This window comes from Gossypium hirsutum, chromosome D05 (genome assembly GCF_007990345.1).
Source record: "Gossypium hirsutum isolate 1008001.06 chromosome D05, Gossypium_hirsutum_v2.1, whole genome shotgun sequence".
NCBI classification, from domain to species: domain Eukaryota; kingdom Viridiplantae; phylum Streptophyta; class Magnoliopsida; order Malvales; family Malvaceae; genus Gossypium; species Gossypium hirsutum.
Genome location: NC_053441.1, coordinates 23,544,318 through 23,564,487, shown reverse-complemented (window position 1 = coordinate 23,564,487; position 20,170 = coordinate 23,544,318). Strand labels below are relative to the sequence as shown.

Here is a 20,170-nt window from a genome sequence, read left to right as displayed (position 1 = left end):
ATGTAAGGGAATACCAACGAAAACAGAGGAAGCTTGTGATGATTGGTAGAAAGAGAATACTCGATATGATAACATTTATTGCTCTTCATATTTCCTACCTAGTTGTTGGGAAAAAAATATTTTTGTTTTGTTACTTGTTTCTTGTCACCGCTACTATTAGGCTGGTTGAACGAAAATCAATTTAATACTGAAAAATGTCGCAACCCATGAACCAAACACAAACAGGTTAAGAAGAGTGCAAGTATGTGCAGAGTTAATATAGAATAAACATGATATGGCTTACCATTACAAAGCAAGCCTACCTTGTAACTTGGATTTGATTTGCTTGTACTTTAGAATAAGATTTCAGGTTTTCATTTTTAATAGTAGATGGCATCAAAGGTTTTCAAAACTAGCATTTCGATTTTAATTTATTTTTTAAACTTCTAATTGAATTTTTAAAATATTAATATTGTAATGTTCTAATTGAATTATAAAAATATTAGTATTGTATTAATCAAGTCATTTCATCAATTTATTCATCAATTTTGACGTTAAATGCTAATTCGAATATGACACAACATATTGATCAAACTATAAATATAAGTGTACCCACCTTATGAATAGCTTGAATTTAAAATTTTCTTTTAACATGTCAAATTTAAACAGCTCATATAATATGTATATGCATGTTTATAAATTGATCCACATGTTAACTAGATTGATAGAAAGATGTAATTGATTAATACTGATACTTTGATGAGTAATTTAAAACATTTTTAAAATCTAAATCATAGTTTCAAAAACATGTAGTGCTATCAATTATTTTTAATCAATACTCGTTTTTCACGTTTATATTAAGGTATGACTACAAAAGATTAAGAAAATGAATAGAGTAGACTGATGTGAAAATATAAACACAACCATGCAGATCCACACCTTCAACTAGCTAGCTTTAGGTGTCGTTAGATAAAATTCAAAATTGGCTTATGAAAATGGTTAATTTTATACATGGGAGTAGAAGATTCATATTGATATCTCTTAATTTGGTGTCATCTGACTGATACATTTCTCATTTGGTTTTATACACACTGACGCCATCCATCCTGCATATAATCATTGTTTCCATAATTATGACTTTTTGGAGGGTGAGAAATAATGAGAGATGGTACAACTTCGCTTGACCATATTATTAGGCCGCCGCTTATGAGGCTGCATCCATGATTTAATCTCGTCTTGGATCTCCGTCGGCAATTCCTCCATCACAGATGAATCAATTTCATCAATGTTGTATCCCCATGCTTCCCTTCTTCCTTCTTCCTCATCTCTACTGTAACTGCTACTACTAGCATCAGTGCCTCCAACAGTTCTGTTGTACTCGTGGGACAAAAAAGAGCCAGAGGGATTGGGATTGTAGCTCTTAAAAAGTTCTATTATTGAATATGTTCCCTGTTAAGAGTCAACATGTCAAAAGAAGCTAAGCAAAAGTTGGTGGCGTAAATCGAAACAAGAGCCAACTATAAAATGCATAAACTGAAACCAGTTCCACATGAGCAACCCTAATGTATAATCAGTTGCATCATGATTTTTTTCAGAAAACATTAAAATTCTTCTCTTTTTTCCCCTTTGCTTCCACCTTGAATATACTTGAATGATTAATGTGAAATTGAAAAGCCATGAAAGTTCAACTTCTAGATATTAAAACCATTTTCTCCATCAAAGCAAACCAGATCATGATGAGCAAGTATTCTCTAGATAGCAGTATAAAAAACACTAAATAGCAATAACACAGGAAGATATAATAAGTAAAATTCATGATTGAACCTTGTATTCCAATCTTTTTCCTTTTCGCTCCTTGTATTCTGACTTAAACTGACTTTCATCCTTAGTTAAATCTTGTTGTTGTTTACTCCGGTTCTGTTCCAAGCAACCTTAAGTTCCTCAATAAACACAACAAAATCAGAACTAGAAAGGGCAGTTAGGGAGCCAACGGAAATAGCAAGTACCAAAAGATATCACCTGAGAGTAATAATGGTGAAATATCCTCCTGGATGAACCCATCTTGTGTCTTCTCTGATAGAGTACTAGATAGATCCTGCAGACAGAATAAACTAGTAATATGATTGTTCACTACCAGAAGCATTTAACAATAGGAAGATAAGACAGAATACATCAGAAAATAGGTTAATAGTTCTTACACAACATACATTATACACATATCAAGAGGCTTACGCATTATAGACGAAGAAAACTTTAATATCTTGCTTTCTTACATGAAGGAAAAATAAAAATAGTTACAGATCTATGTTGCTTGCATCGCACGATCATAGTCTGAATTGCAAAAACGAATCACTGGTCAAATTGCAAATTTTTATATACAATTCAAATTTAGCGGTGGAAATGAAAAACTCCTAAATATTCTACATCTAGAAACTTTGCTGATTTTTGTTCTTTTGAGAGCTTAATCATCTTAAAACTGCCATTTAGAAAAGAACCTGCAAAAAAACTAAACAGTAATAATTTCGTCTTCAAGAAATTTACTTTTTGTTCTTGCAGATCTAAATCAGGCACAGTATCCTTAATCCAGCTTTCTTCCTTAGGAAAATCAATTTTCGGTTCAGATAAATTCACCTCTGAGTAGCATTCACTACCTGAACAAACACCTAGTCCCATTCAGAAATGCATTACAATCATAAACAAGGCCAGAAAATGATCAGAAAAGCAAGAAGACCTGAGGGTAACGAAAGCGTTGCTTCAGTGTTAAGGTTATCCGACGATTGCATTGAAGAAAAGTGGGATGTAGATTGACCTTGAAAATACTTCGCAATTGAACATGTTCCCTGCCAAAAATATTAAAGATAACACATAATACAAAGTGTTTAGTCATTCAAAAACCATGTTAAGGTCATCATTTACTGCAAACAATGTACATTGGAACTTACAGATGGTATGGGAACGATTTTACTGGCTGAAACAGAAAGAGATGTTATTCCCCATCCACTACAATGGCTTCCTTGAGTCTTACCACCATAAAATCCAATATACTCGCGTAATCCAGCTTGAAATAGGTTGAAGGCATCTTCCTGGATCTTGGCAGTCCCATACCTTAGGGGACAAGATTTTGAGGGGAACTTTTTCTGAGAATCTGTGTCACTGGACTGTAGAAATACTCATAATCAGCAAAATAGAATGTTGGAGTTAGCACATCGTATAAAAGAATCTGGGTTGGTTAATAGAAATATGCCAAAGGTACATAGAGATGCAGACTAAACGATAAAAGATGGGTACCTTGTATGCTCTAGCATGCAGAGTTAACGTGTGTGCTATCCTTTTGTTTTGGTCCAGGTCAGAGCAAAGTCGTTCACTAAGTTCTTCGCAAAGCTGATTAAGCCAGTGTTGCACCTGGTTAACATATAAAGAGGCAAGTTACAACAATATGAACTTTAGATATAAGAGCTTAGTGAACCATTGGCATTCCTTTGAAGGAATTCCCTTTTCCACCAACTATGATCACCTGGTTAACATATAAAGAGGCAAGCTAAATGACCCAAAAATGCTTTGAAGGAATCACTAAATGATGGAAGCTAGTAAATTAATTGATATAAGAGCTAGATAACAAATGCAGATAGTAAGCAAATTTAGAAACAAAAAGCTGCAAAGCAATTCCCTTTTCCACCAACTATGATCATTTCTTTTTACACAGATTCATAGTTGAGAAAACCATTTCTCCAATTTCAGCACCAGTTTTTGCAGCAGAAAACTTTCCGTTAGCCACCCCTGTCAAGCATCCCTCTAACAACGATCGTGACTCACATAAATAACCAATTCAGCACAAGTCAGCACAGGCACTGGTGTTGGTAAAGCTATAGTCATTGCACGATAGATCTAAGACTATCATTTTTATGACACTTGGAATATTTCCAACAACTGTAAAATGTTTGATACTTTCATTCCTTGAATATGAAGAAGAGACACCACCATCATAGACCGCAATCTAGGGAACCGTAGGGGCCGTAAGCACTACTGGCATTGCATAATTAGACAGCACTGCATTGCAATTTGCATGATCATTTATAAATTCCAACACTTAGGGATTAAGCTCACAAAATATGCTCTTTAGTTTGCACAAAATTCTACACGCTAAAATGATTGCAAAGGAGATTAACACATTGACTTCATGACATGATAAAATCATAGAGCACTTTTTATTAAGAAAAACTCTTACAGCAGGAACTGTCTTTAATGCCCGAGGGCCAGGAAATGTCTTTCCAGAACCATGGCTCTTAGGGAGAAGGCGTCCCTCAACTTCTTCTCCACTGATTCCTCTTGCAATGTTCCACAGCCAAGTTCTAGATCCCATGCAAAACATAGGTATTTAGGAACCATATTTAGATAGTTGTTAAATGAATCAGCAAATGTTAAAGCACATCTTAAAATGGTAATTTCTTCTGGTGGATCTTGACCATATAAAGATTAAAACAAGAAGTCAACATCAAATGTAAATTTGGAAAGTGCTAGATAACAGCTCTTGATGCAGTATAATTTTTAAATTTTAAGAGGAGAAGCTGTAATGATCTGAGATATATCAGACATGTGCAAAAGCCCCATTGTTGACACCATTTTTTGGATGAAAACGGGGTCGACTTGGATTTTGAAAATGAAACGAAATTGGGAGTCGCCACCAATCTTTTTTGATGAGGTGTGATCGGGTCACCTCGTAAAATGGTTGTTTTTGATAAACAATTTGATTTTATTAAAACAACGAGTTTGGTCTACGAAATCCAAAAACAGGTTCGGGAGTCGGTTACGCACGAGGAAAGGTTAGCACCCTCGATACGCCCAAATTGGTACCTAGTTGATTTCTTAATGTCTTGGTGTCGAAAATTAAAAAACTCAAAAAGAATTTAAAATACAATCCCTCCTTATATTGTTATTTTAAAATTACTCAAATAAATCAAAATGGAAAATGCTTCCTTATCTCGAAGTAACAAGATGTCACGTCCAGTAAGTTAGGATACAACACATCGTATTTTCGAGAGTAAGCTTGCCTTTATTTTTTTTTGTTTAAACCTCATTTATTTTAATTTCAAAAGGATGTTCGGTTATTTAGGATCAACGCGAGAAGAATCGAAGCTCAGTAAGTTAGGGCACGATTTTCTCGAATTTTCTAAATACGAAATATTACCTTATTTTGAAAGTTTAAAAAGGATATTCGACTATTTGGTCGAACGAGAAAACCGAAACCCAGCACGTTAGGGCACAATTTCATGGATTGCCAAATATCAAACGTCTCTTTCGTTTTAATGAATTTTTTTTAAAAGAGTCTAGATGAAAATTTACATATAAATATAATACACAGTAAAACTTTAAGATAAAATTTAAAATAAGTGATATGTATATAAAGTTCAAAGGAAATAACAATAATAGAATTTAAAATCATTAACATATAAACGATATATACAAAAGTTTAAAAGAAATAACATATGTAAAATATTTAAAGTTGATAATAATATAAAATATATGTTATGTCTAATAATAATAATAATAATAATAATAATAATAATAATAATAATAATAGTAATAGCAATAATAATGTAAATATATACAAAGAGAAAATATATAATATGACAAAATCAATCCGAAATTAATCAGTTTAATAATGTGATGATAGCAATAGTAATAATGTAATAATAAAGTAAAAAAAATAGTAATACATTAATAAGAATAATAATAGTATATTAATAACAATAATAGAAAATAATGACGAAATAATAATAATAATAAACTAAAGAGTACTAATAGTACTAACAATAATATAAATAATAATGAAAACAACAAGAGAAATAATAACAATAACAGAATAAAAATAATGATAATAATAATAATAGCAAAAATAATAAAATTAATAAATAAATATAATTAATCAATTTTAATAATAAAATGGCAAATTAACTAAAAGGATTAAATTGGATTGAAAACAAAAATTCGGGGCAGATCCGAAATAAAGATAAAGAGAATAGGACCAAATCGAACACGCGAATAATAAGGAGGGACCAAAAGCTCAAAAAAATCCAAACTCCTAAATGCAACACCTGGGCTGGGCCAAATTGGGACAGTATGCAAATTTCAGGGTAAATTTACAAGAACATAAAATGCGAACTGGGCCAATTTAGAAGCTGGCGCGAAGGGGAGAGACTAAAAGTACAAATCCCCCATCTAAAGGGACAATGCACATGGCCCAAGTCGCATGCTGACTTTCCCCTTTCCAATGCTGTTTTATTGTACTATTTAAAATAAAAAAAACTGTTTTAAAATCATTTTTACTTTTGCCCCTTTTCTTTTTTTTTAAAAAAAATCCTTAATGCTCTCTACTCTCTCCATTTCCCTTTTTTTCAGCCGAAAGGCTCATCTCAAGCCCTCAACCATTCTCCAAAATTTGATTGTGACCAACAAAGCAAGACCCTTCGACAGCGAAAACACGATACAACTTCGGTAAGCCTCTCGTCCTCTCTTATATTTCGTGTTTGTGTCGAATGAAAGAAGAAAAATTGAAATAAAAAAAAGTGCAACAAGTAATCACCTAAGAAATATATTTTTTTTGCGTATTTTATCTTCAAAAATCCATACCCGTTTCTCTTGAAAACAAAGGAAAAAAAAAGAAGAAAGCCCCCTATTTACAAACGTTCTTCTCTAAAATACAATCGATTCTTCCCCAAAATACCATCGATCCCCCCTTTTATTCGTTTTTCTTGCGATAGATAAATCAAAGAAAACAGAAACGAAATCGAAAGAAAAATGAGAATCAAATCACCTTGTGGAGACTTTTTGTTCAAGCTTTTCTGTATTGTTTTTTTTTGTTTTTTTTTGTGTCTGTATTCGTAAAAAGAAAGAAGCCCCCCCGAGTTCGATTTTGCTTGTGGCTTTTATAGCCAAAAATACAATATTCTGTTACTGTTTATTGCTCCATTTTTTTTGTCCTTTTCCTTTGCTTGTTTGCAGGTGCGGCAAAGGCATGGTGGTGGTAGACGGTATGGGGGTGTGTGATGGTGCTGGTGGCAGACAGCATGGGAGAGTGGGAGTGGTGTTGGTGGCAGACAGCATGGGAGAGTGGGAAGAGGCAAGTGGGAGTTTAGGGTTTTGGGATTTTATTTTGGATTTTATTATTTGGGTTATTTGTTGGTATGGGCCCGGGCAAAAATGGGCTTTTACAGCTGCCCCTCTTTGCTCATTTTCGTGTAACGAGAATAGAGCAAAGACATCAAAAGGGCCAATTTTGCCCGGTCTTGCCGAGTCTTGACTTTTGGTGCTCATCTTCTTCAAGTAGCCTTATTCCAGTCTGCTACGTCTTGTTGCTTCGATCCACTCTACTGCAACTTCAGATACGCCTTGTAGCTTCAATCTATTCTGCTACGACTCCATGGGGATGAGATTTGTGTTTTTAGTCTGCTCCACTACTATTTAGGGAGATAAGACTGGATGTGATCTGCTCCACTATTGCTTAGGGAGATAAGATCTGTAATCTTCACTCTATTCTACTGTTGCCCAGGGAGATAGAACTACTGGCTTTAATGTACTCCACCGTAATCAGGGAGGTAAAATCCGCCATCTTCGACCTGCTTCGCTGCCAAATACAGGAAGGTAAGATCTGCAATCTTCAATCTATTCCACTGCCAAATACAGGGAGATAGAGTTATCGGCTTCAATGTACTCCACTATAGTCAGGGAGGTAAAATCTGCCATCTTTGATCTGCTTCGCTGCCAAATACAGGAAGGCAAGATCTGCAATCTTCAATCTATTCCACTGCCAAATACAGGGAGATAGAATTATCGGCTTCAATGTACTCCACTGTAGTCAGGGAGGTAAAATCTGCCATCTTTGATCTGCTTCGCTGCCAAATACAGGAAGGCAAGATCTACAATCTTCAATCTATTCCACTGCCAAATACAGGGAGATAGAATTATCGGCTTCAATGTACTCCACTGTAGTCAGGGAGGTAAAATCTACCATCTTCGATCTGCTTCGCTGCCAAATACAGGAAGGCAAGATCTGCAATCTTCAATCTATTCCACTGTCAAATACAGGAAGATAGAATTATCGGCTTCAATGTACTCCACTGTAGTCAGGGAGGTAAAATCTGCCATCTTTGATCTACTCCACTACTGCTTAGGGAGATAAGATCTGTAATCTTCAATCTATTCCACTGCCAAATACAGGGAGATAGAGTTATCGGCTTCAATGTACTCCACTGTAGTCAGGGAGGTAAAATCTCCCATCTTCGATCTGCTTCTCTGCCAAATACAGGAAGGCAAGATCTGCAATCTTCGATCTACTTCACGCCAATACATGAAGATAAGATCTGCTTTCTTCGATCTACTTCGCCACCAGTATGGGAAGACAAGATCTGCATCGTCAATCCACTTCCTACCAATATAGGAAGACCGGACCTGTTATCTTTGATCTACTTCACGCCAATACATGAAGACAAGATCTGCTTTCTTCGATCTACTTCCTACCAATATAGGAAGACAGAATCTGCATCTTCGATCTACTTCACGCCAATACATGAAGATAAGATCTGCTTTCTTCGATCTACTTCGTCACCAGTATGGGAAGACAAGATCTGCATCGTCGATCCACTTCCTACCAATATAGGAAGACAGGACCTGTTATCTTTGATCTACTTCACGCCAATACATGAAGACAAGATCTGCTTTCTTCGATCTACTTCCTACCAATATAGGAAGACAGAATCTGCATCGTCGATCCACTTCCTACCAATATAGGAAGACATGACCTGTTATCTTTGATCTACTTCACGCCAATACATGAAGACAAGATCTGCTTTCTGCGATCTAATTCGCCACCAATATGGGAAGACAAGATCTGCATCGTCGATCCACTTCCTACCAATATAGGAAGACAAGACCTACTATCTTTGATCTACTTCACGCCAATACATGAAGACAAGGTTTGCTTTAATGACTTCAATCCATCCCACTGTAACTTCAGGGGTATAGGATTTGTTTCTTTGATCTGTTCTCTGGGGAACATGACCTGCAAAATCCATTTCATGGACCTATTTATGCCTAGTGTTTAGGATGACATGATCAGAATGAATCAAATGCTCCTAACTAGATGTGTATGTATTATATTTGTAGAATGTCATGAGAATGATCCATTTTTAATGCTTAGGTTGTCATTCCTCATTGTTCATCAAGGTTCTATCACTGATGCCTTCTTGTTCAGCCAGTTTGACAGAAAACCCAAAGAAATAGACGCTATTTAGACTATCATTTCTCAAATGTTTCCAACCCTTAGGTTTGGTTAGTTCTAAACAATAGTCCTATTTCAGGTCCTCGTATTATTTAGAAACTTTCAGAGTAATATGCAGAACTCCTTCTGCGTGTGTATTGTCAGTCCATTAATCGTTATTTCAATGAAAAATGCTTGAAAAAGATTATCAAAATGGACAAAATAAAATTTTGTTGAGAGCAAAGCTCTAAACAAACAAATCAATCAAGATAGCAAATTTTGCTGAGATACGAGATGAATAAGATGGAAAATATTATCACAATGGATAAGATGAAAATTTGTTGAGAGCAAAGCTCTAAATGAACACATTAATCAGGATAGCAAATTTTGCTAGAATACAAAATGAGAATAAATTAATCAAGATGATGTATTTTGTCAAAAATACAAAAAATGAATAAAATGGGAATAGGTGCCCCAGATATCGTAGCATGAGCTTCTCTGCCCCAAACTTCTTAAGGACCCTTTTGAACTTGATATGTGTTTAGAAGTCCTAGAAGGCTTTGTTGATGCCCCAAGATGTAGCATCTCTCCTTCTTATTAATTCAGAAAGGGCAAGACTACCGCATGCCCCACCTTTGAACAAAATTTGAACGGCCTATTCATGGGTTTTCAATTCAAAACCCTTTGGTCTCAAGGCGCCCTTTGCGGGTTTTCACCTTGGCCTCTCCTTTTTCTTTTTCTTTTTTCTTTTTTTCTTTTTTTATTTTTCTTTTCGTTTTTTTTCAAGTGAAGTATTTATTTCTTGAATCATAATTCTCGAGATTAGGCAGGTTCTTGCCATCCATCCTGTCAATATCAATGCTTTTTCAGATAAGGCCTTCCACATAAGGTCCTTTCCAGTTCGGCATCCATTTTCTTCTGAAGTCATTTTGTATGACAAGAATATTCTTCGATATCAAGTCTCTGGGGCGAACTTTTTGGTGAGCTCGCGTATTTTATTATTGGTACTTTTGACCAAGACGGATAATCTTGAATCTTTCCTCTTCAATCAAATTTAACTGATCATATCGGGTTTGGATTTGCTTCATCCAGATTCAGCTCTGACAAGACTTGAAGGGTAGAAATATCAACTTTGATGGGTAAAACTACCTCTATTCCATATACTAGTGAGAACTGAGTTGCTCCAGTAGAGGTTTTTCTTTTATTTGGTTTTTTTTTTGCTTTTTATTTTCTCGTTTTTTTACTTTTTTTGTCTTTTTTTTTGCCTCCACTGAACTGTTCATTTTGGGCGGCATGGTGTTAATCTTGAACAGACTGCAAACTTCTGATGTCGTGCCGTTGTTCAAATTCAATACATGGTCTAATATGATCCCCTTTTGGCATTCCATATTGACATATGATTTTTCAAGAATTTACCGACTGTCAGCTTTGTGATATTAGCATATGAAGTAGCTTCTACCCATTTAGTAAAGTAGTCAATCACTACAAAAATGAAACGATGTCTGTTTGAAGCCTTTGGCGATATCGGCCCAATGACGTCCATGCCCACATGGAGAAAGGCCATGGGGAAGTCATGACGTGAAGAGGTGATGGAGGCACATGAATTTTGTCTCCGTAAATCTGGCATTTATGGCACTTCTTAGCATATTTAATGCAGTCTCCTTCCATGGTAGACCAATAATATCCAAATCTCATGATCTGTCTGGCCATTGTGAAACCGTTAGCGTGTGTTCCACAAATACCGTCATGGACTTCTTCCAAGATCTGCTTGGCCTCCACAGCGTCCACACATCTTAACAGCACCTGATCTTTTCCTCTTTTGTACAGGATCTCTCCATCTAAGACGTAACCACTGGCCAACCTCCTCAACATTCTCTTGTCATTCTCAGTTGCTTGGTTTGGGTATTCACGATTTTTCACGTATTGCAATATGTCCTGATACCAAGGGTTGTCGTCCTTTTTTTCTTCCTCGTCAATGTTACAACAGTGGGCTGGAGCATCATAAATGCTCATTTGGATAGGCTTCACATCCTCTGGTTTATTTACTTTGATCATGGAAGCCAATGTAGCTAAAGCGTCGGCCATCTGATTCTCGTCTCGTGGGAGATAACGAAAAGTGATGTCGTCAAACTCCTCAATCAATTCTAGGACTAGCCTTCGGTAACTAATCAACTTAGGGTCTCTTGTTTCCCATTCGCCTTTGAGCTGATAAATTACCAATGCCGAATCCCCATATACCTCAAGTACCTTGATTTTGCGTTCATAGCCGCGCGGATTCCCATGATACATGCTTCATATTCCGCCATGTTATTTGTGCAATCAAAATCTAGTTTACTGGTGAAAGGATAATGATCACCGTTTGGAGATACCAAGACTGCCCCAATTCCGTTGCCCATGGCATTTGAGGCTCCGTCAAAATTTAATTTCCAAGTATTGCCTTCTTGTGTGCTTGCTTCAGTAGTTGCCACATACATCAGATCCTCATTTGGGAAATCAAAGTTCAAAGGCTCATAATCGTCCAGGGTTCTACTTGCTAGAAAATCTGCTATCGCGCTCTCTTTTACAGCCTTTTGATTCACATAGGTTATGTCAAATTCAGATAGTAGAATTTGCCATCGGGCCATCCTTTCGTTTAGAGCAGTTGACTCCATCATGTATTTCAGAGGGTCTAACTTTGAGATTAACCAAGTCATATGGTACAACATGTATTGTCTCAATCTCCGAGTAGTCCAAACCAATGCGCAACATAATTTTTCAATTGGCGAATATCTCATTTCGCATTCAGTGAACTTCTTACTGAGATAATAGATCGCTCTTTCCTTTCGTCCTGACTCATCATGTTGGCCGAGCACGCACCCCATAGAATTCTCAAATACTGCCAAGTATAGTATCAGTGGCTTGTCAGGGCAAGGTGGCATCAGTACTGGGGCGTTGGACAAGTAATGTTTAACTCTTTCGAAAGTTTTCTGGCACTCTTTATCCCATACACCTGGATTGTGTTTCCTAAGAAGACGGAATATGGGGTCACATTTCTTAGTTAATTGTGAAATGAATCGAGCGATGTAATTTAGTCTTCCTAGGAAACCCCGAACTTCTTTTTGAGTACTTGGCGGAGGTAATTCTTGTATGGCCTTAACTTTGTCTGGGTCAATTTCAATTCCCTTTTCGCTGACTTAGAATCCTAGCAATTTTCTTGATCTCGCCCCGAAAGTACACTTGGCTGGGTTAAGTTTTAGCTGGAACTTCCTTAACCTTAGAAACAGTTTTCTCAGAACTTGCACGTGTTCCCCTTCTGTTCTGGATTTTGCGATCATGTCATCAACATAAACTTCTATCTCTTTATGCATCATATCATGGAATAATGCTACCATGACTCTCTGATACGTTGCTCCCGCATTTTTCAACCCAAAAGGCATTACTTTATAACAAAACGTCCCCTACATCGTTATGAATATGGTATTCTCCATGTCTTCAGAAAGCATCTTAATTTGGTTGTACCCGGAGAAACCATCCATGAAAGAGAACAGTGAGTATCCGGCCGTGTTGTCTACCAAGGTATCGATATGAGGCAGTGGGAAATTATCTTTTGGGCTGGCTTTGTTCAAGTCTCTGTAGTCCACACACATTCGCACCTTCCCATCTTTCTTAGGAACAGGGACTATATTGGCTACCCATTCTGAGTACTTGACCACCTGTAAGAAACCAGCATCAAATTGCTTCTTAACTTCTTCCTTTATTTTTAGCAAGACATCAGGCCTCATCCTTCGAAGCTTTTGTTGGACTGGTTTGCATTCTTCCTTTATAGGCAATCGGTGTACCACGATATCAGTACTTAACCCTGGCATATCTTGGTAGGACCATGCGAAGACATCTTTAAACTCTTGAAGCAACTCAACAAGTTCTTGCCTTGTTTCCTTGGCAATGCAAGCGCCAACTTTTACCTCTCTGCCCTCTTCTAAGATCACAACTTCTACTGATTCCTTATAGGGTAGAATTTGTTTTTCTTCTTCTTCCATCATTCTTAACAAATCCGGAGATAAAACGCTGTCTTGGTCACCTTCAAAATCTTGAGGATCATCTATACTCATGTCTTGTTCAAATAGAGACTCTGAATTCGTAACAGCGTCGCTCATCTCGTTGATATCTGAAGACCTGTTATTGGAACAAATGGAGGCCCAAATAAAAGAATCTAAGAATACTTGTATGCATAGTATGATTATAAAGGGAATGAAAAGAATGAAAGAATATTTGCTCAAGATGAAACTGAATGATAAGTTTTCACTAAAATTAGATTTTGGACATGTGCCTTTTACAAAAGATTCTTATCACCCCCAGGCTTAGGGCAACAAGTGTTCTGAATATTACTCTAGATTAGCTCTAAAAATACAGGGATCTCTTCCACAGTCCCATTGTTCAAAACACTCCCAAATATGCAAAAGTTTGGAGACTTTTATTCCTCAGTTCCCTTTTCGGATATATCATTGAAATTCCTCGATATTCCTTTCAGGCTTTTGACTTGTTCAAGGCATTACAACTCTTTGCTCATTATCGTGTAACGTAAAGATGCCTAGTCATTTGACTTTTGTCGGTTTCCAAGTTAACTGGGATAATTTTACCTAATTAGGGTCCTTTTAGGGAAAGTCTAATGCAAAATAAAGCAATGCAATGCAAATGCATGAAATGAATGCAAAAGAAAGGAAGGCGTTGATTCTAAATTTAATTCTATTAGAATAATTTTTCTAAAAGACAGATTTTTTACATGAAAATAGTTTACATATGTGGTATTGCCCTTCATAGTCCAAGTAAACGCTGATATTTTCTTCATGGTTAAACCCTGTAAATTCTCCAAAAGATGCATTTGCTAGCTCCTTACTGCTTAATCTGAGCCTCGATCTCTTGCTCGCTTATCTCCATGATACTCATCAAAAAGTGCCAGCTCTTGGATAATCTTCGTTGGCAATTAAATCAAGTCATGTATTCCTTCGTGGACTTCCGGCTTTCTCTCGTCATGCCTTCGTTGGCTTGAATCTCTAGAAATTACATTATGTATTCCTCCGTGAACTACCAGCTTTCTCTCATCGTGTTTACTCAGACTATATTCAGACGACCGCACTATAATCCACTTTATCAAGAAATTCGCTTCCTTATGACAAACTATTCTATTTAGGAATCGAATTTCGAATCAACACATTCTTTTCTTTGATGTAATGTAATGCAAATGCATGAATGCAAAAAGAAAGGAAGACATTGATTCTGAATTTAATTTCATTGGAACAACTTTTCTAGAAAACAAATTCCTTTACATAAAACGGACTACATACACGGTCTTTCTCTCATATTCCAAGTGAAGACACCTTTCTTCCTCTTCATATCTGGATCTTATGGTCGAGTCTGACGAATTCTCCAAGAGATGTCTATATTAACTCCTTTTTTTTGCTTGATCCAGGCTGCGACTCGTTGCTCACTTATTTCTATGATACTTTTCAGCTCTTTTAAGAAAGTCAAGACATGACAGCTCTCGAATAATCTTTGTTAGTTTCTGTCTTTAGGCAATGAATCAAAGTCTTGTATTTCTTCATGGACTATCAGCCTTCTTTCATGTATTCACTTGGACCATATTTAGACAACCGTGTTATAATCCACTTTATCAAAAAAAATTGTTTTCTTATGACAAACTGTTCTATTTAGCAATCAAATATGAATCAACACCTCCTTCCTAGGATGATGTAATACAATGCAATTATAAACAAAAAAACAAAACACGTTAGTGCAGAATAAATAACAAATAAAGTAATTCGGGTGACCACTAGGGGTTTGGAGTGGCTCTACGTAGGGTAGGCTCCTAGGTCTCTCTATATGTGGTTTGGTTCTAGAGTAAGGGTACCTGAACCAGCAGATTCCTCGATCCTCACCCATTATAGGCTCATATGGACCGAGTTCAGTTCAGGGGAATACATTTCCCTATGGCCATGCGGAGATGAAAATCTCACGAAGACATAGGTACGGATGTATCCCGGAAGCGATTCACTATCCCATGCGGAGGTGAAAACCTCACGAAGGCGTAGTTTCTCACTCCCACTTAAAAGGGTATGACCAGCGGTCATGCAATGCAATGTGCGGAGGTATAAAATAAAATACTGAACACGATAAAAATATAACTCAAAACAAAAGAGATGCAATGAGAGGATCGTAAATTTAAATCGAATTTTCAACTTTCGACAAAAAGACAAGAAATAATCAACACGTGGCTTGACTCTCTTATTGTCCCCAGCGGAGTCGCCAAGCTGTTGACACCATTTTTTGGATGAAAACGGGGTCGACTTGGATTTTGAAAATGAAACGAAATTGAGAGTCGCCACCAATTTTTTTGATGAGGTGTGATCGGGTCACCTCGTAAAATGGTTGTTTTTGATAAACAATTTGATTTTATTAAAACAACGAGTTTGGTCTACGAAATCCAAAAACAGGTTCGGGAGTCGGTTACGCACGAGGAAAGGTTAGCACCCTCGATACGCCCAAAATTGGTACCTAGTTGATTTCTTAATGTCTTGGTGTCGAAAATTAAAAAACTCAAAAAGAATTTAAAATACAATCCCTCCTTATATTGTTATTTTAAAATTACTCAAATAAATCAAAATGGAAAATGCTTCCTTATCTCGAAGTAACAAGATGTCACGTCCAGTAAGTTAGGATACAACACATCGTATTTTCGAGAGTAAGCTTGCCTTTATTTTTTTTTGTTTAAACCTCATTTATTTTAATTTCAAAAGGATGTTTGGTTATTTAGGATCAACGCGAGAAGAATCGAAGCTCAGTAAGTTAGGGCACGATTTTCTCGAATTTTCTAAATACGAAATATTACCTTATTTTGAAAGTTTAAAAAGGATATTCGGCTATTTGGTCGAACGAGAAAACCGAAACCCAGCACGTTAGGGCACAATTTCATGGATTGCCAAATATCAAACGTCTCTTTCGTTTTAATGAATTTTTTTTTAAAAAGAGTCTAGATGAAAATTTACATATAAATATAATACACAGTAAAACTCTAAGATAAAATTTAAAATAAGTGATATGTATATAAAGTTCAAAGGAAATAACAATAATAGAATTTAAAATCATTAACATATAAACGATATATACAAAAGTTTAAAAGAAATAACATATGTAAAATATTTAAAGTTGATAATAATATAAAATATATGTTATGTCTAATAATAATAATAATAATAATAATAATAATAATAATAATAATAGTAATAGCAATAATAATGTAAATATATACAAAGAGAAAATATATAATATGACAAAATCAATCCGAAATTAATCAGTTTAATAATGTGATGATAGCAATAGTAATAATGTAATAATAAAGTAAAAAAAATAATAGTAATACATTAATAAGAATAATAATAGTATATTAATAACAATAATAGAAAATAATGACGAAATAATAATAATAATAATAAACTAAAGAGTACTAATAGTACTAACAATAATATAAATAATAATGAAAACAACAAGAGAAATAATAACAATAACAGAATAAAAATAATGATAATAATAATAATAGCAAAAATAATAAAATTAATAAATAAATATAATTAATCAATTTTAATAATAAAATGGCAAATTAACTAAAAGGATTAAATTGGATTGAAAACAAAAATTCGGGGCAGATCCGAAATAAAGATAAAGAGAATAGGACCAAATCGAACACGCGAATAATAAGGAGGGACCAAAAGCTCAAAAAAATCCAAACTCCTAAATGCAACACCTGGGCTGGGCCAAATTGGGACAGTATGCAAATTTCAGGGTAAATTTACAAGAACATAAAATGCGAACTGGGCCAATTTAGAAGCTGGCGCGAAGGGGAGAGACTAAAAGTACAAATCCCCCATCTAAAGGGACAATGCACATGGCCCAAGTCGCATGCTGACTTTCCCCTTTCCAATGCTGTTTTATTGTACTATTTAAAATAAAAAAAAACTGTTTTAAAATCATTTTTACTTTTGCCCATTTTCTTTTTTAAAAAAAAATCCTTAATGCTCTCTACTCTACCCATTTCCCCTTTTCTTTTCAGCCGAAAGGCTCATCTCAAGCCCTCAACCATTCTCCAAAATTTGATTGTGACCAACAAAGCAAGACCCTTCGACAGCGAAAACACGATACAACTTCGGTAAGCCTCTCGTCCTCTCTTATATTTCGTGTTTGTGTCGAATGAAAGAAGAAAAATTGAAATAAAAAAAAGTGCAACAAGTAATCACCTAAGAAATATATATTTTTTTTTGCGTATTTTATCTTCAAAAATCCATACCCGTTTCTCTTGAAAACAAAGGAAAAAAAAAGAAGAAAGCCCCCTATTTACAAACGGTTCTCCTCTAAAATACAATCGATTCTTCCCCAAAATATCATCGATCCCCCCTTTTATTCGTTTTTCATGCGATAGATAAATCAAAGAAAACAGAAACAAAATCGAAAGAAAAATGAGAATCAAATCACCTTGTGGAGACTTTTTGTTCAAGCTTTTCTGTATTGTTTTTTTTTGTTTTTTTTTGTGTTTGTATTCGTAAAAAGAAAGAAGCCCCTCCCCCTCGAGTTCGATTTTTCTTGTGGCTTTTATAGCCAAAAATACAATATTCTGTTACTGTTTATTGCTCCATTTTTTTTTGTCCTTTTCCTTTGCTTGTTTGCAGGTGCGGCAAAGGCATGGTGGTGGTAGACGGTATGGGGGTGTGTGATGGTGCTGGTGGCAGACAGCATGGAAGAGTGGGAGTGGTGTTGGTGGCAGACAGCATGGGAGAGTGGGAAGAGGCAAGTGGAAGTTTAGGGTTTTGGGATTTTATTTTGGATTTTATTATTTGGGTTATTTGTTGGTATGGGCCCGGGCAAAAATAGGCTTTTACACCCATTAATAGTAGGTATTGACCCTGTATTTATGCCATAACGTTCTTGAAGCTTCTCCTCTGGAAACTGCAATAGATCTCCAACAGTGTTCACACCCATGTCCATTTGCAAGGAAATCCCCAGCTTGCCTCCAAGCTGTTTCCTGGCAAGAAAGTTTCTAGTCAAAATAATGTGTCATGTATTAGGAGAGAAGTAGCTGCTCTGCTGCTGATGTTTATATATCATTCCTCAAGGAAATTAACTAATTCTCACACAACATTTCAGTTACATCCAGAAATTTTAGAAACTTACATTTTTCTTATAGGCAAGGTATCGAGCAATCCCTTTACAGATGAGAAAGGTACAACAGTTTGTTGTGCAGGTTTATTCATACCGCTAGCAAGTTTCGCCAGCATCTGGTGATAAAGTCAGCATTAGGACGATGTCATAGGTCAGTAAAAGTTACCTTTATACAGAACCTTATGGTACTGGCAGAAAAACTACAGATGAGTGAAAAAACTTTTAGCTACCTTATTATGAGCAATGCCTGCAGAACAAGTGAATTCTGTCTCCTTCAAAACCTGCATCCTAAGTTCTGCAACAATGAGGATACCGCAAGCTAGTAATTTATCACGGTGATCAGCATTGTGCCTATGTATCCACTTCCTAACATTTTCTTTCACATCACTTCCGTCCTGCACAGTTGCATGTACAGTATAATATCTTAGGTAGTGCAAAATCCTACCACTGCAAAAATGCCAAAAAAGTACACAATGATCCCAACTAGAGACCAAAATTTAAGACAGGATACATATACAAGCCTACAAACTTGTTAGATTTCGTAGCGATAGAGGCATCTATGTTCCAAGGACATTGCACTTAAGCTAAAATCACATATGTTGGCATCTGTCCATCAACAGAGGTGCCATTAACTCATAAATAACTTCAACATCAAGCATTATTAAATATTATGACAAAAGATCCAAAGCATGGCAGTAAACCTCATTATTTAGCCCTAGAATATGTGATTTAAGAGCTTCCTCATCTATTGTCTCCATGCCTTGCGGAGGATTGTCAGCTAGCATCATTTCAGCTGCATCAGTAAGATCAAGATACACTTCATCAATGGAAGCCCTTTCACATCTACCTCTCCTTGCAAGAATAGATACCACCTGTGAATTTTGTTAAAAATTCAGCAATAAGATGGGTTTCTAATGAACTACTGAAAGTATATACTTGAAAGAGTACAATTGTTCATCAAATCGCCAGCACCTCAGAGCCTGCATTCCGGTACCCGCTCAAATCAGCTTTACCACGGGCCACAGGCACTTGGACCAACTGAACTTGTGGGCAAACCTCCTTTGCTTCCTCGCCACGCATTGAACTGAAAACCACACATAAGATACGAAAAAAAAGGGGGAAAAAAAAAGAAAACACAGCTTATCAATTGAGAATCCTGAAAATGATTACTTTAAAAATTATAATTACCGCTTAACCCCGAATTTACGAGCCTCATAGCTGACTGCAATCAAAGCCCCTCCTTTCCATTCATTGTACTGTACAACAGCAGTAGGTAAACCCCGTAATTGCGGTTGCTTTCTTTGCTCCACTATAAAGTATAATGTTTAACGATATTAATTACGCCAGAAATTGAGATTCCAAAGAGAAAGACAAGTTTGAGAAATTGGAACAGAACAAAACGAAATGGAAAATGAAGAACTGGTCGGAAACCTAAGTAACATATACATAAATAAAATTAAATCGCATAAAAAACCTTGAACATAGAAGCAATCCATGTCAACATGAGCAATCACCCTGGAATCAGACGATTCTGGTTTTGCCACTGGCAGTGCTCGCTCTCCTCTTTTCCCTCCAAATCTTCTGTAATCTTCACCTTTATCAACCAATAAGGAGAGCCAAAAAAAAAGAGAGGGTAATTTAACAGAGTACGTCCAGTGCCCGCCCGTCCCGACCTCAACACATCGTTTTGACTGTAAAAATGCGGTGCAACGCGACACTCCGTTACCGTTTTAGTCATTGTTTCTAATGAAGGGT

General features: G+C 36.1%; 1 protein-coding gene and 1 long non-coding RNA gene across 2 annotated transcripts; one reads left to right on the top strand and one right to left on the bottom strand.

Moving 5' to 3' along the window:
- Window positions 1-968: 968 nt before the first annotated feature.
- LOC107915273 (DNA polymerase eta) lies at window positions 969-20,096 on the bottom strand. Its single transcript, XM_016844431.2, has 15 exons — window positions 19,890-20,096; window positions 19,604-19,724; window positions 19,388-19,499; window positions 19,117-19,287; window positions 18,646-18,810; window positions 18,428-18,531; window positions 18,159-18,278; window positions 4,205-4,328; window positions 3,268-3,381; window positions 2,922-3,137; window positions 2,711-2,819; window positions 2,521-2,630; window positions 1,999-2,074; window positions 1,804-1,910; window positions 969-1,428 (listed from the first exon to the last, which is right to left on the bottom strand). The coding sequence occupies exons 1-15, from the start codon at window positions 19,909-19,911 to the stop codon at window positions 1,111-1,113; spliced, it is 1,989 nt and encodes a 662-aa protein (XP_016699920.2). The 5' UTR covers window positions 19,912-20,096; the 3' UTR covers window positions 969-1,110.
- On the top strand, window positions 16,863-18,403 carry LOC121217868 (uncharacterized). The gene is made up of 2 exons (XR_005914072.1): window positions 16,863-17,408; window positions 17,926-18,403. It is a non-coding gene; the product is annotated as an uncharacterized lncRNA (long non-coding RNA).
- Window positions 20,097-20,170: the final 74 nt, after the last annotated feature.